This window comes from Lissotriton vulgaris, chromosome 3_1 (assembly GCF_964263255.1).
Source record: "Lissotriton vulgaris chromosome 3_1, aLisVul1.2, whole genome shotgun sequence".
NCBI classification, from domain to species: Eukaryota; Metazoa; Chordata; class Amphibia; order Caudata; family Salamandridae; genus Lissotriton; species Lissotriton vulgaris.
In genome coordinates, this window is record NC_141689.1 from 233742908 (window position 1) to 233758279 (window position 15372).

Consider the following 15372-nt stretch of genomic DNA (forward strand, 5'->3'; position numbering starts at 1 on the left):
GGAATGTTGATCTGTGTCCACAACACGTTCTGGATTCAGTGTTCACTTACAAGGGGCTCGTGACTACAGACCAGGGGGAATGTTCGGATTGTTGCTTGACCTGGTGTTAAAGCATTAAACTGTGTGAATACTTTAATGGTCAAGAAGCCCCCTCCACCAAGGAGTGCCAAATAAAGCAAAGGGTGTATTAGGAGCTATTCTGCAGAAAAATGGGAGGAAATGTTTAGCACATACATATGAGAATTGCATTATGACAGGAGAACCTGGGCTATTGAAACATACACATGTTAACTAAAATAGAAACTGGTAAGTATACATTGGCTATGAAGACTAGAAGGGGAAGAAGGGAAATTAAAGCCAAGATACACATTTGATAGACATAGATGCTGTTTATTAGACTCATTTTTTGAAATCAGAGAATTTCTCGGCTTAGCTGTGGCCATTTAATTTTAGATTACTCTAAATGTCTACAGCATACTGGCATTTAACTATTACTGATATGTACAAAGACATAAAAAATTAACAAAAGGTAATTCCTAAATTACAAAGTACTTGGAATAACTAGGTGGATATGGCATGAGAAACACGCCCTCTGAAATTCTAAAACAATGACCCATTATGGGCAGTATTATAAGCCAGGTGTGGCGTATTTCCCACAACAATAACATTCTAGGATAAACACTACACATGCTCACATGTATGTACAAATGCATGTGAAACCAGTGTGCCTCTTTTCATGTATGAACATATGATACATCCAAGTTTTCAACTTTAACATGTATTGAAGAAATCAAGGTTCCACCCATCATCCGCGTGACACAGATGTCTTCAATATGTGTTTGAGCAATAATACGGAATGACTGTCACCGACTGAGCTAGCATCAGTGATTGGGAGCTGAGAGAAGAGCCCAATTATCCTCGATAGGTATTTGGTCAATTTAGGGAATGACTGTCGCTGAATTATGGTCCGGTAATGGGAAGCCGGGCGAAGAGCCCAATGATCTTCAATGGGTATCAGTGCAATGTGTGGAATTTCTGTCACTGACTGAGTTATGTTGCATTATGATGGTGATGGGGAGCTGGGTGAAGAGCCCAATGATCATCAGTGGGTATCGGTGCAATGAACAGAATGGCTGTCACTAACTGAGTTAAGGAGCGGTGATGGGGAGCCGGCTGAAGAACCAAATAATCTTATTCCTTGAAGCGAGGGCTTGCAAAGAATCCATTATTATGTACCTAGTAGGACAGACATCTTCAATTGTGAACAGGATAAGGAAAAAGTGGATGTAATTATGTGCAGTTCTAGACCACCGAATGGGATTTATTTATGTTATAGAATAAGGTATACAGTTTTGAAACCTCAGGGAACTGTGGAACACATATGGATCGAATTAATTAAAAAAAATCTATTCTTTTACATCACCAAGAGCGTGGGAAGAGGAAAAATGCAGAAGGGTTTGGATGGAGTGGATAGTTCAGTAGGATAGTTTAAAAGATGTTGGCTGATGCACAGATATTTGCCTCTGAGTGAGAATTCTGGCCTGCTCATCAATAAAACAGTAGAATTGATTAAAAGGAGAAAAAAATAGGGGTTTTTGTAATGCGTGACCAGCACGATGCTCTCCTTGGTTGCAAGGCACAGTTTCTATGTTGCACAGCAGTCCTTATATGCAAAATAACTGACCATTAATGGCATTCCGTAGTGGTATTTGTATAAATAGGTTCTTCTCTCGCTGAGGAGGTGATGTATAAATCACAAAACGGGCGTTTGGCAAGCTTCGTCAGAAGAATCTCATGAATCTATTTAAAAACCTTTAAACATGAATACAAAACCTAAAAAACTAAAAATTAAATAAATTGTCTGTATTTTTTTTGTATAGCAGAAGAGATGTCGATTCCGTGTTTCTGTTAAGTCCTATCTGAAGAAGGGTCCTCTGAGGTTACAAAAGCCTATTCGCGTTTTGGTGTCATCAACACATAGTAGTTTTGTAACAAATTCAGGGTAACACCACACATCGACACTGATCCTTTAAGCATTTAACATTTGCAGAGAGGTCAGTCATCTGCTCCATGTGACGGGATGAGACGGCCATTCCTTGTTCTTCTCCAAGAGACTCAACGTGTCGTCTTTGTTCTACAAAGACAAAAAGAGAAATCACAATAGAAGTCACCACTGGACAGTCTTTCAAGGTTCCATCTAACTGTAGTGGGTGTTATCTGAGGTGGCAGCTTGTTTTTGTTGTAGTCTGTATAACACGGGAAGGAGATCGTTCCTCTATTCAGCCGGTGGCTTCTTTGGCGGAGTGCTTCAGATCTGAGGACGCCGTATGTGGTGGGTGCACGTGGGCAAAATGCAGTGAATAGTGATGTGTAAAAGGTGAGAAAGGAACAGGCAATGCCGTCTCACCTCCGCAACTCCCCCACGTCTGGATATTCAAGTGCCGCCGACGTTTAGGGTCCTATGGCACAACATATGTTGACCATGCACACAAACTATCCTGGTACAGTATGACCTCTAGATAGCGCCACTGCTTTTATTTAGTCCTGGACCCATATTAAATTAAAAGTTTCTAGGTTCTAGTGACTATTTTAAGTCACCTTTTACACATCACTATTCACTGCATTTTGCCCATGTGCACCCACCACATACGGCGTCCACAGATCTGAAGAATTCCGCCAAAGAAGCCACCAAGGCAACCAGACATTGCGGCGCTGGTCTGACGAGGAGTGCCCCATGATGAAGCATGGCACCCTAACAGGTGTGTGAGGGCATTATGATCAGAAATTCAGATCTTCCAGCAACTTGATTCCCGGCCAGGTAGCAACCCCTAGTGCACCGGCTGAATAGAAGAACAATCTGTGTACTTGGAGGAGCATAGGAGGAGGACCTCTTTAAATAACCTGATCTTCCGTCCCCCCTCTTTGATTTAACATTTATTGTAGTCTGAACATGTGTATCAGAGTGTTTGGTTCTTGAACAGACACCGATAGTTCCCCTCTAGCTAATGGGGGTTTAAACTACGAAGGTGTACGTGTTCATCACCAAGTACATAAAAATTCTTCATTGAACTCAATTTTTACTTTTGTTTCTTTAGAAAACCCTTTGGTATCGATATATAATCCCATTTTGTGTGTATTAATCTGAGAGCTAAAATGTGGCCTAATTTGAGGTGTCCAATTTACCCTCATATAATAAAGAATTGCTCCTGGGGCAAGCCAAAAGGGGAGCGAACCTTAATGCTGAGATGGGAGAGGACCAAGCAATGAATTCATCTCAGAAGTGCCGGGAGCAGGACAAACACACAACATCACTACATCACACTGGAGGAGAGAGTGACTGTATGGTGCTGTGGATTGCTGTAGGTGTGAGGAAGGCAGCAAAAGGTAACAACCAGGACGTCTTCCATAGGCTCCCTATGGCATTGTTAAAGGTGGCAGTTTGCTCTCACTATGCAATCTGCTTTTTTCACCATAACATTCTGGTGGTCTTCTTGTGTATGGTGCTGTTAATTAAAAGATATTGCTAAACTAGTACCTCATTTTATTATTTTATTCCATTTCTATTTAGGTCTCTTATTCATTCCTGTTTTTTTGTGGCTACTAGGCCGCGTGGCACCCGCGACAGAGCTCTCTGATACTGCCATTCGCTCCCTCTGGTGGTCTCTATTCTTTCCTGGGCCAGGGTGCTCTATTGGTTCCTTCTCTTCCAGCTCTGCCTTTCCTACCGTGCTGTCACATCTCAATAAGTAGTTATGGAGAACAAGGGTACCCCATTAGTAAAACCTGGGGTTGAAGTATTGGTAAAGAAAACAATGGTTTTGGGTGGCCTCAAAAGGTCCTTGTGAGGACCTTTTGAGGCCACCCAAAACCGTCACATCTCAATAAGGCTCCGAAAAGAGACTAGATCTTGTCTGCATCCTTATGTGAGGAGCCTTGGAATGTCTCTCTCTAGGTCAACCAGGGTACCCGGCTCTGCGCAAATGGTTCTTCTCAGCACTGCAGCTGTTATCTTCCCATTCCAGTGTTGGATCGTAGTAACATGAGGCGCACGCCAGGAACCCTGCTAGCCTACAACCAAAAGCCACACATTCTGGTCAAGCTGCCCTATAAAGCTTTACTACCCACCCTTTGGTGGGCTCAGAGCACTTTGAGTGGGGTAAATATAGGAAGGGGCAGATGGCTTCATTGCAAGGATGAGGTGACAGAGAGACAATTAATTGTATGGAAAGTGTGGATAGTTTCTGAAATATGTGACATCAAATATAACCAACTTAACGACACAGCCTTATAGAACAGCATAAGAAGTGGAGTAAAGCAAAATAAAGACCCACCGCTGAGTGTGAACAGGGTCCCCCAAGTCTTGCAGGACCCCCAGATATTCATTGGCATTGGGCTGGTGGGAGTTGAATGAGGTGCAGGGGCCTATGTTATGCCCCTGAGCAAAAGTCTAGGTAAGCTAGGTCAAGGCGTCTGACTTGGCATTCTTGTATCCCTTCACACTTGACACACACTGCAATGTCTACAGGCTGTGTGCAATTTTAATAAGGAAATGTGGCACTTACCTTTAAGACATCATGGTACACCACACGTCTCAATCAGTGAGCTTTGCATGGCCTTAAACACAATCTTACTGTTTTAACCTCATACAAAATAACTGTTTTTACAACCTGAGATATAACCTCTTTCCGGTAGTCTCATTTCCGGGCTTTCAGTGATGCTGACACAAAAGAATGTATGTTCAAAAAGTCCTAGGTCTCATTAGATTTACTTTCAAATCCCACTCAAGGCCAGAATTAGAACATAACAGTGCTGGTGAAAGATTCAACATAAATAACACAACAAAATGTGTATCTCCATCTAGTAAGAGGCCTCAAGATTGCAGCATTTGAAACCAAATAATGTAATCCTGCCTCTCTAAATTTTAGAAATTCTATGACCTTTCATTTAATTTAGGATGTTTTACCAAGAGAGCCAACTAGTTTCCATAAACCCACACAGACCTGTTAAGAGATTCACACTACTCTTTTCATATTTCCAGAATTGTTGCAGACAACAAATATTTTCAATTGCAGCAGAGCATGATCTAATTTGATGGTACACAGTTGAATGCATAGAGAGCAATTCCCCCATATCATACTTATCATCCTCCCAAGATCAGAATATTCCATGCACTATATAGGTGAGAGGTGACAGAGGTTTATGTGACTATCACAAGCATGGGTAGGAGAAAGGATTGCATGTTCAGCAAACTAACAAAATACTTACAGTTGTCATAGTGTTGTATTTTACTGTACTCATTAACAGTATCATAGTCAGAGTTACCTGCAAACAATAAAATAAGCATTCTTGTAAATCAGGTTTCACAGAAAATAGTCAAAGCAATGTGGTTCTTCTTACACGCCTATCACTGCTCTATAATGCAATATATGATTTACATCTAAATCAATAAATATCCCTTCCTGTTTCTGTATGAAAATTGTATATTTGCATTGGAAAGGGTTAAGCTGTGACGGCAGCTCTCCATTTTTGGGGCGTCCTCGTAGAGGTTTTAAATACCTTACCGTTGTCCTAATTTGCATTTTTTTCATGTAACCAAATAAGGTACATCAGACTGAAATCACTACAGATACAGTCTGGTAATAAATGGAAATACCTCTATGCAAAAGTTAGTCCAGTTCCTTTAATAACACCAGAAGCTGTACCATTTCCCAAATGCCCTGCACAGTCTGTGGAACAGTCTATTTTTGAAGTTCGAACTGAGTAATGGAGGATCGTGGGACACCAACAAAATGCACATGACACAAAATGGAGAATTAGAAGCAAAAACAGTTAGATTTTCTTTCCCTATCAAGGATTCTCTCTGATATCCCTAATTGTAGTGCAGAATAGCACTCAGCAAAGAACAAAATCAAAGAGAATGATAGAGAATTGCTAAGCAAAGGTTTTCTACAGGGAAACCTGCCTGCCACAATAACATGCTGAATTTAGAATCAAATCACTGGTTTTTTGTTTTGAAATAAATATGGCTAATGATGTTCCTCATCAAAGAAGCAGTTGCAAATTTCTACTGGTCAAATGAGCTTTAGTCTTGTTGGAAAAGGCTTGTTAGCTTTCTGGTAGCCTGGTACGTATTTTTCCAAAACTGACAATATCTGCTTATCTTAGCATACATCCTCTGTCTTATCTATGTAATAACTGTGAACTATTTTAAATTTGTAATTATGTAGAGAAATCTCTGCAGGATAGATCATAGATGGAAAGAAGCATGTAGGAAAATTGACTGATTGAAATGAAAATCAGAAATGACCTTAGGAAAGAAGTCTGGATGAAATCAAATAAAAAATACTGTTGCAATGAAAGTTTGTTTGAGGCTTTTTGGTGCAAAAAACATGATGTTTGCTTACCGTAGCTGAGGTGACAGCAAATAAGGAGGCTTACTTCCAAGACAAAAGTTTATGGGCCCCCTCGTGCATTGGTTTGCAAAGAGAGTCCATTAATTTAGAAAGACACATATTCAACTCCAATAGAGGGGATGGTCTCCTTACCCTAGGAATGCAACTTTCTGAAACCATCTAGTAAACATTTAATCCCATGAATTATGAATAGGAGATGCCTAAAAAGATCATTTCTACTAACTGGCAATGGAAGTCAGAAAAATATGATAGAGCCATACTATTTCTTTGTGGCAAGTTCCATTTTCCAAACACCATAAGCAGACCAACATCTGCTTGGAAAAGTAAAATGATCCCTTAGAAGGGTGTTTGCATCCTACAGGAAGTTCCTACATGTGTCTGTGTTTCAGAGGACCCTACTGAATGGACTCAGGAGCAAGGTAGTCAAGCTCAGCAATAGAAGTCTGAGGTGAGGTATTTTGCTGGACATCCTGAATTGTACTTCCGGCTTCCTGCTTAGACTTGCAAATAGCAAGAGAGGGTCTTGATACCACTATTTGCAGGTCCACTCTAGTGCAACAGAACTCTTACTGGCTTTGTATTTCTTACATTTGAATTTCACCTTAGGCAGCAGATGGATTGGAGTAAAGTTAGATAATTGTCCTTGATTCGTCTATTGAAAGAGCCTTCACTAATGGACACTAGGATACGAAGTCTGGGCATATGGCGTTTTGTCCTGTGGTAAGTTTCTAAATACTATGAGCCTGATGAACGAAGCTGCTTATGTGTAGTAAAGTTATAAGTGTGGAGTGTCTGCTCTTGCCGCGTGGTTTCCGCACTTGCAGCGGAATCTTCACACTCTCTAGTCGCACTGCAGAAGGTGCGTCATGTAGAGATTCCAACACGAGTGCGGAGACTCCCCACTTGTAAATTTACTACATGTAAGTGCCTTCGTCAATCAGACCCTAAGTATAAAAGGCATTAAAGATGGCCTTGTTATTTATCACCAATTTGAACTACCCTAGAGGAGGTTTGCTAAACCATCTGCCTGTTTTCTTTTACAGACCCAGGAGATATAAACGTGCTGGTAAAATGCTACCTCAGAACTAGCAAATACAAGATCATGTGAGCTTGGATCTTGGATCATGTGCCCCATTGCTTTTTCAAGCAATGCATTGCTGTCATTCTGAAGAAGAATCGATTTCACTTTTAATGCAGAAAAGAGGGACACCAAAGCTAAGAGGACAGCTCAGTGGTACAGCAAGTAGATATGAAACAGTTTCTGACACCTATTTCCTGTCAGTGACTGGATGCTGTGACGGACTCTCAAGAGACATCGTGCTTGCCTGCCGAAAGGGCTACTCCTTCCAATGGACACAATACCTCCCTGTCTGTACGACACATGTGAGAAGGTTCTCCCTAAAAGGGTCCCAAATAGGAAGAAAAAGTTAGGCAGGGCTGAAAAAAAGCCTTAGCAATTCTTAGCATTCTTGAATAAAGATGATGACGATTACAGGACACAAAAGACACATTAGCAACATGCCTCAAAGAGTGTGGTACAATCACATTCCATAGGAGGGGACATGACATAAACTACAGTGTATGCATGGTACTGAGGTACAGAAAAGAGTTAGTCACCGTACAAGCTGACATGGACATCCCCTGAACAGGAGACCAATAATCCCTGAAAGCATAACAATGACCATGACAACAATTGAATGATCTCTGTCTCTAATACAGCCTTCCAGGGATTATTCTTTAGGGCCCAGTCATGTTCAGTAAATCCCTTCATGCTGGCACAAAAATAATCTTTCTTTCCTAATAATCAAAATGACAGGCAAGACAAACAACGGGTTGTCGCGACCACTCATGGAAGATAAGTAAGCAAGTGCACATCCTCGTTTCTCGCTCTCAAGTGCTTAAAGTTTACTCAAGCTCTTTAGAGACACATAGTGTAGGCACAATCAGGAGTACAGGATCACCACAATGTAGACACAGCCCAGCCTTACACTAATGCTCCTTTTCGCCCTTGCTTCAAAGATCCCTAGTTAATTTTTTTTTTGCACAGTCACTTTCTGAAATGAATCACCAATGTTATCTTTGGTCTATATGGGAACTGAGTACCAGTAGAAATGGGAAACTCTGTTTGAGACTTCCTCCTTTCAGTACAGTGTAGTTCATGTTTCAATCAGTTGGAGGACTATCTGGTACAGAACCTGAAAACCTGATTTTGTGTCTGTTCTGCACAATATGTAGAACCAATCTCTCCTTGGTTAAGCGCTGTCATACAAAGCCGATTCTGGTGGCTTAATGGACTAATGCGTTCACTATAAGGACCTGTGTTCAACCTCATGGTCTTAGGTTGAAATCCTGGCTGGTCCACTTAGCCTTTTATCCTTCTGAGGGCCATTGAGGTGGGTAACAATAAACATCTGATATTCAGCGCCAGATACTCTTGGGTGAACATGTGCTTTATAAATACACAAGGTAGTTGTACTTACCACTTCCTATGGCAGTGTTCAGTGGGGGAGGCAAGATGGCAGAGTCATTACCCTGAAACACCAGGGGCTTATGACCGTTGTTGATTGTGTCTTCCCTTATTAGGCTCCTGGCAGTGGATGGTCGAATATACTTCTGTTTTTCTTGAAGCTGTGCTTGAACACACTAATATTGATCTTATCCATACCCCTTAAAATTGACTTTTGGGAAGCCAGTTCTCTTCTTCTACCCTACTGACCTGAGAGTTTATGTGTCAGATTCATTCTTTGAATTTCCATGTCTACTTGATAGTCCAATAGATTAGAATCAAAGATTGTAAGTTTGAGTATGTTTTTAACTCATCTTATGGAGTCAGGATGGGCAGATAGTCTAGAAGCTCGCCTCATGCATAGGTTTTGGCAGTAGTCAACAGAATGTAAATCAGTTACGTCCTTCGAAGCACTGAGTTTCCTTTCCTTTATAATCTCTTGAAAATTCTCTCTTATCTATGGGGAGAAATTTCTTATATTGTTCCAAAGATTCGCATGGTGAATAGCTATATTGACTAATATGGACTGTGCAGCTTTGAGATCGAGGCATGAATGTTGACATCTCGCATGCATTTATGTCCAAAATATCCATTCTTTTCCTTTCCACTGGATAAGTTGAAACCCGGGCATTATATTTAGCCGTAGACACTGGTTCAACTATGACATCTGTTGGAGAATTTTCCTGATTTCCCAAGCTTCTTCTCTTTTCCAAAACAGGCTGCGTTAGTCCTGCAACTACAAGGTTGATAGCTTTGGCAGACTTCTTTGGTTGCAGTTTGAACAATAACTTAAGCTTGAACTGCAGCAGTGTAAGTTTCAATGTTTATCTTTCTTGCTACTCTTTTAGAGGCGTTGTGGAAAGCAACCACATCATCCATAGGTTAGGTTTTTGACTAGATTGAGTAACACGAATGACAGCAAAGGTCACTCAGTTTGATTCCTAACCAACATTGGTGTTGGTATGAGTAGACGTGGGAGAAACATACTGCTATTTCTGAGAATGGATGTCGTCTAGTCTGGGAAGCAGTAAGGCATCTCTATACAACATAGTTGTGTTCACACTTCTGTAGGGCACTTATTTCAGTTATCATATCTTGTTCTCTTTTTCCTTCGTCTTTTGTGGTGATGGCTGGAGGATTCGTTAGTCTGGTGTATTATATGAGACTTCTTCATAAGTCTCACTTCTTGTGTTATAGAGGTGACAGGTGCAAGGCACAGCAGTAGGCAGATGTGCCTCTGCTGGAGTACCTGGTGTTGTGTCAGGAAGAAGGGGTGTTTGCCTGTGAATCTCTGATGCCTGGAGAAGGAGAAATAGGTTTGAACATCTGATAAACCATAGGACTCATGTCTTGGAATGGCAATCTTGGCTCTAATGCAAGTGAAAGAGAGGTCCTGTCTAATGGCAAAGTCCTTGACATCAAGTGGGAGTGCTTAAGCATCCATGATGTGGACTGCCTTCGAATGATGCAATGCCGAGCACTTTCTCCTAAAGGGCACGAATTAGTGTCGAGACCCTGGGGACAAGGAAAGGATACCGGCTACTTTCAGGCGCAGAGGTGGAGGCAGACAAATTCTCGGTCCCTCAGTCTTCAGTAGGACATAGGTTGGCATATATTACACTCCTTAGATCCTCATTCTTCAATTCCTGAGACTTAGTGGGACGATATACCAGGCCCAGACAAAGCATTCCAGCAGACACTTCCCCACCCTAGTTACCAGGAATCATGGGTTCTGAATCCAGATTAAAATTCGTATTCTTCTCTTACTTTTTCTTACATAAGTTGCCGATACCTTCTATTGAGAAACTTTTTACAATAAATTATGTAAGCATTGATATTGTATAAAGAAAGCCACCATGCCGAATAAAATACAGAAGGAGACTGAAAAACACTTAACAGAAAAAGTGCAAAATGCTACAATCCAAGGAAAATATACTACAGTCGAAAAACACCTTCGCGGGCAGTAGTATTCAGGGAGTCTTTGCTCAGTGAGTGAAAAAATGAACCGTCAAACAGACCCTGCAATGCATAACGAACAGGTGCAGCTCTGGAACTTTTAAAGGATCAGGGAAAGGAGCTGTGTGCACCACTTTTCAAATGGTTTCAGTCTGATGTATCTTATTTGATTGGTTAAAAATCTAATTAACATATTTAAAACAATAAACAAACAATGGAGCAGGCATTTTCTGAAAGTAGGTCGATTGGAGAGCTCATAAAGCTTTCAGCATCTGCAGGAAGGTAACCTGACTACCTAACATCTGTAATGATCCAATAGAAGGCTGTCTCAGACTTAACCCCTTCGATGCTCATGACGGAACGGTTCCGTCATGAGGCACAGTGGAGCTGTGCTGATGACGGTACCGTTCCTGTCATGACCACACCCATTACTATTATCCCTCAGCACCGAAGGGGAATATGTGCAGCATCAATGTGGTTAACTAATAATAACAGACATCTCAATATCGCCACACAAGAATAAGAGAAATATCTCGCCAAACCATAATCAAATAATACCATTGTAGAGGTAAAAGTTTCTAGTTTTCCCTTCATTAATTTTTAAAGAAAAGTGTAAGCAGAAGCATACAATCTCCTATAAAGGAATAACTGAACCCCCACTTTAAGGCAGCCAAAAAACACCACAATCCTAGCATGAATCACAGAAACAGTAGAGTCCTTAGTCTTGATTTTTATTCTGAGCAGAAGATTCCAGAAAAGTGTCTCTGGCGATTTTAGATTTCTTACCAAGTAAACACTAATATTAAGGAGAGGGGCGTCTCCAGGCAACGCATGGGGTTGCTCTACCGTGGCACAGCACGAAAACAATCAAAACAGCTAATATCAAGTGTTTCAGTAACCAAATCCACATGATGTGAGAAAGGGCCAAATTAGGAGTCTCGGGGTTGACTAATAACCCTGAGGCAATATGGAAGAGGCCAGAAGAAAGTACCATCTTAACTCAGCCTTGACCCAACAGTTAAACGTGAGGCGAAGCTCCAGCGGCAGAGCAAGGCTGGGAAGATCGATTTCACTCAAGGTGCTTAACCGCATTGCTGCGGCGGTTATTTTTGCGCTACGCGGCTTTTTTCGAAAAGCCGCGTTAGATGACGAGCTCAGCTCGTCATCCGCACACGCCCCCCGTGGCTGATGACGAGCTGAGCTCGTCATCAGCATCGAAGGGGTTAAAAAGGGGGCTTGCAACTGGCGAGTGGGTGCATGGGAAATAAAGCTAGGTAAAGAGAGGCTGTGTGGGGAATAGTTTCCAGTTTGCTGCTGAGGAGGTTTGTACATATGTATACAGCAATTGCATAGAGCGAACTGTCCGGTTTACTTTTCGACTGCCAGGACTACAATGCGGTGGTTGGAAAGTAAACCGAGCGGCCAAGTACGATGTGGCCCGCCTTTACGGGCCACATCGTAATCGGCCCCTAAATGTTTACCTATAGTTGTTGCTAATGACCTTGCAAATTAACTTTACAGAAAAATAACAAAGATAACTCTAATGATAAGGACAGGGTAATCCAGAGAAAACCTACCTACCCAACCTGTCCTTAAGAAAAAGACTCGGCTATGTACCACAAGAGGCTATGCCTCAGACGCAGTCTAGTGCAAGGTACACCTTCACTAAGTCAGAAAGGAAAGGAAAGGAAAATATGTGTAGTTAGTTCATTATCCGAGAGAAAACCTCATGGAAATGTTAAGGTATGAAAATAGAATACAAAAGTATAGAAGCAATCGAAAAAGAATACAGGATGACAGTAGATAGCAGCCTAGGCTGAACGGTTAATCAAGAAGTGGAGAAACCCAAGAAGAACCAGGGATCAGGAAGCCAGAATCCAATTTACTCCAACAAAGGAGTAGTGAAGAACATAACCCTACCCATTATATAGGGCAGCCAATCAGACTTGTTATATGTTAGCAAGAGGGCTCAGAATTCCCAATGAGGCTAAAATTACCCATAAGACGTGCACACTACTAAAGAAATTATTGATCCATCCCCAGAGAGCATTCCTCTAACTTCGAGCCCAGCTAGATCAAGACCCCTGCAGCAGTGTTCATAATGGGCGGGAAATGCTACAGCTGCGTAACTGCTACTGCAGAGAAACCAGGTGGAACCCAAGAACAGAGCCACACAAGGATGAGCAGTGCCATGTGGTGAGTGCCCCATCACGCCAGCGGGTCCAGATGCAGCACCACAAGTTACTATGCCGTTGGCCCCGAGAGCGAGGGCTACTAGCGAAATGTGAAAGATCACTTGCATCTGATACATGCTGGAAAATTGGTGGCCCGTGGCTCTCTTAATGTGACAATGATCATTATTCTCTTTTTAAAGTGAGAAAATTAAAAAAAGGTTTTTAACACAATTGGATTTTCTAGTGGGATTTTATATTCAAACTTTATGATAAAATGTGGTTATTTTAATGAAAGGAAAATTGTTTCTGTTACCTAGTCATAATTGGAGAGAAATATTTTATCTCATGAAAATGAGTTATCGAACACTGCACCTGGGCGGAATCATTCTGAAATAAAAGATTTTGGCGAAACCACCAATGATTGTGTGCTGGTTGTACATGTTAATAACGTAATTTTTTTCTGCTCACTCGGAGTTAAAACTAAGAAGATAATAATTCTCCACCCGTATGAATTTTTAACGTTCAATTTTTTCAATTCTACAACTGTTTTTACTGTAACTGAAATCCAGAAACATTTAGAACTTTAAGAGTGCACATTAACTTATTATTTTTACAAATAGCATAAAAACAACATATTAATCTAAAACATATTAGTTTTGCTCAACTTACATGGTGATTTTGCTGGTGGTGGCAAAGGTCCTCGCCTAAAAGAAAACATTTTTAAATTAAATCAGCTCAATACCATAAGCACACTGAACAAAAACACCCATGTCCACAGTACCGCTCTTCGTACTTTTACTTTAAACTTTGAAACTCCATTGCTTGGAATCTAATTGGGCAGAGAGTATGTGTGATTTGGCAGACAATATTTACCTTAATCCAGCAGGTGCGTTATTTCTTCCTGGTACTATATTTTTTTGTACATTGTAGAAGTTTTCATATGGTATCGGGGCTAAAAAACACAACACAAATACATATATTAACACAATACGTACTGTAATACTTATTAGTATTAAAAGAGCTAATACTGTATTGCACTCAAATGTGTAATGTGTTGACAGTATGTTCTGCTATGTTTATGTGAACATGCAATTTTCTGGTAGTAAATGCATCATGCCAAAAATGTTAAAAAAATATATGTAAAGAATGTTTAAAATCTTAGAAGCTGTTGTTGATTGTTGCAATGATCACATCTAAATCTTGTGTTTTTCCCTTGTCTTTGCCACTTAACATTCATGTATTTCATTACATGTCAAATAACTATTTTGTTCCCCCATGGATCCACATCTTATAATCTAGAACTCCCCAGAGGCAGGGATCCACAAACCTTTGTAAAAAAAAATCTAGAGCAGTAAACTAGAGCCCTCTGTACAGTAACGGAGAGGTCCATTCCATCGTAAGCTCACACTACCAGCACCATACTGCTTGTAAGAACATGTACGTAAACACTGCCTCACCCGTCTATCGTCCACTGTGTAACTATGCCACGGTATATACTTATTGACCATATCTCATATTTTTCACGTAAAGATCTACAGCGCAATCCAAAACTGAAGTACCATAAATAAAATATATTTTAAATTTTTTTTTATAACATCCTTTTTATTTCAAAGGATTTTATTAATTTTCAGGTTACAAGCAGTGTACAGAAAGAAAACATAAAAGATGCAAATTTGCTTACAATTGGTGATGATACACAGCAATAATGAAGTACAGAATGATAACATCCTTTTTACAGTTGCTCTACAGACAATTTTAAACTTTGAATTAAGGCCTAACCCCACGTGGGCTGCTAGGGCTACAGTGCGCACTACTTAAATATAAATTATAAACATTAAAACAACTTTTCAAATTAATCCACAATGTATTCAATACATTTTCATTTATTTAGACCATCAATAGAATCAAAAGATTGTTCATAGAATCAATTCATATGTCATTTAGAATATGCATTATTTTTGAAATATTTCATGAACCACCACCCAATGCATTTCGGGACGTTCTTGTCCCTTCGTCAGGGGTTCCAGTTGTCAACTTGTCAAGACGTAAAGTACTCTATCTTAACATAAAGACGAACGTCGTGGTTCAACAACCATACAAAATTAAATGTAGACGACTCTCTATGTAGACGAACCTATATAGTCAGTCTATACGAAGAATCCTCTGTACCTATTTTCAGTCCGAGTAGCTCCGAACTAACCCGCCTAGCTGTTTCAACGTTGAAACAGCTAGGCGGGTTAGTTCGGAGCTACTCGGACTGAAAATAGGTACAGAGGATTCTTCGTATAGACTGACTATATAGGTTCGTCTACATAGAGAGTCG

General features: G+C 40.6%; 1 protein-coding gene across 1 annotated transcript in view; it reads right to left on the bottom strand.

Annotated features, from left to right (window-relative positions):
* Nucleotides 1-369: 369 nt before the first annotated feature.
* PSTPIP2 (proline-serine-threonine phosphatase interacting protein 2) overlaps nt 370-15372 on the bottom strand; it is a 394129-nt gene continuing 379126 nt past the window's right edge. The window contains exons 12-15 of the mRNA XM_086960336.1: nt 13923-14001; nt 13719-13753; nt 5266-5322; nt 370-2134 (exon numbers count right to left, since the gene is read on the bottom strand). Of these exons, the coding sequence (XP_086816462.1) occupies nt 2133-2134; nt 5266-5322; nt 13719-13753; nt 13923-14001 (173 nt within the window). The 3' untranslated portion in view covers nt 370-2132. The remainder of the gene's footprint in view (nt 2135-5265; nt 5323-13718; nt 13754-13922; nt 14002-15372) is intronic.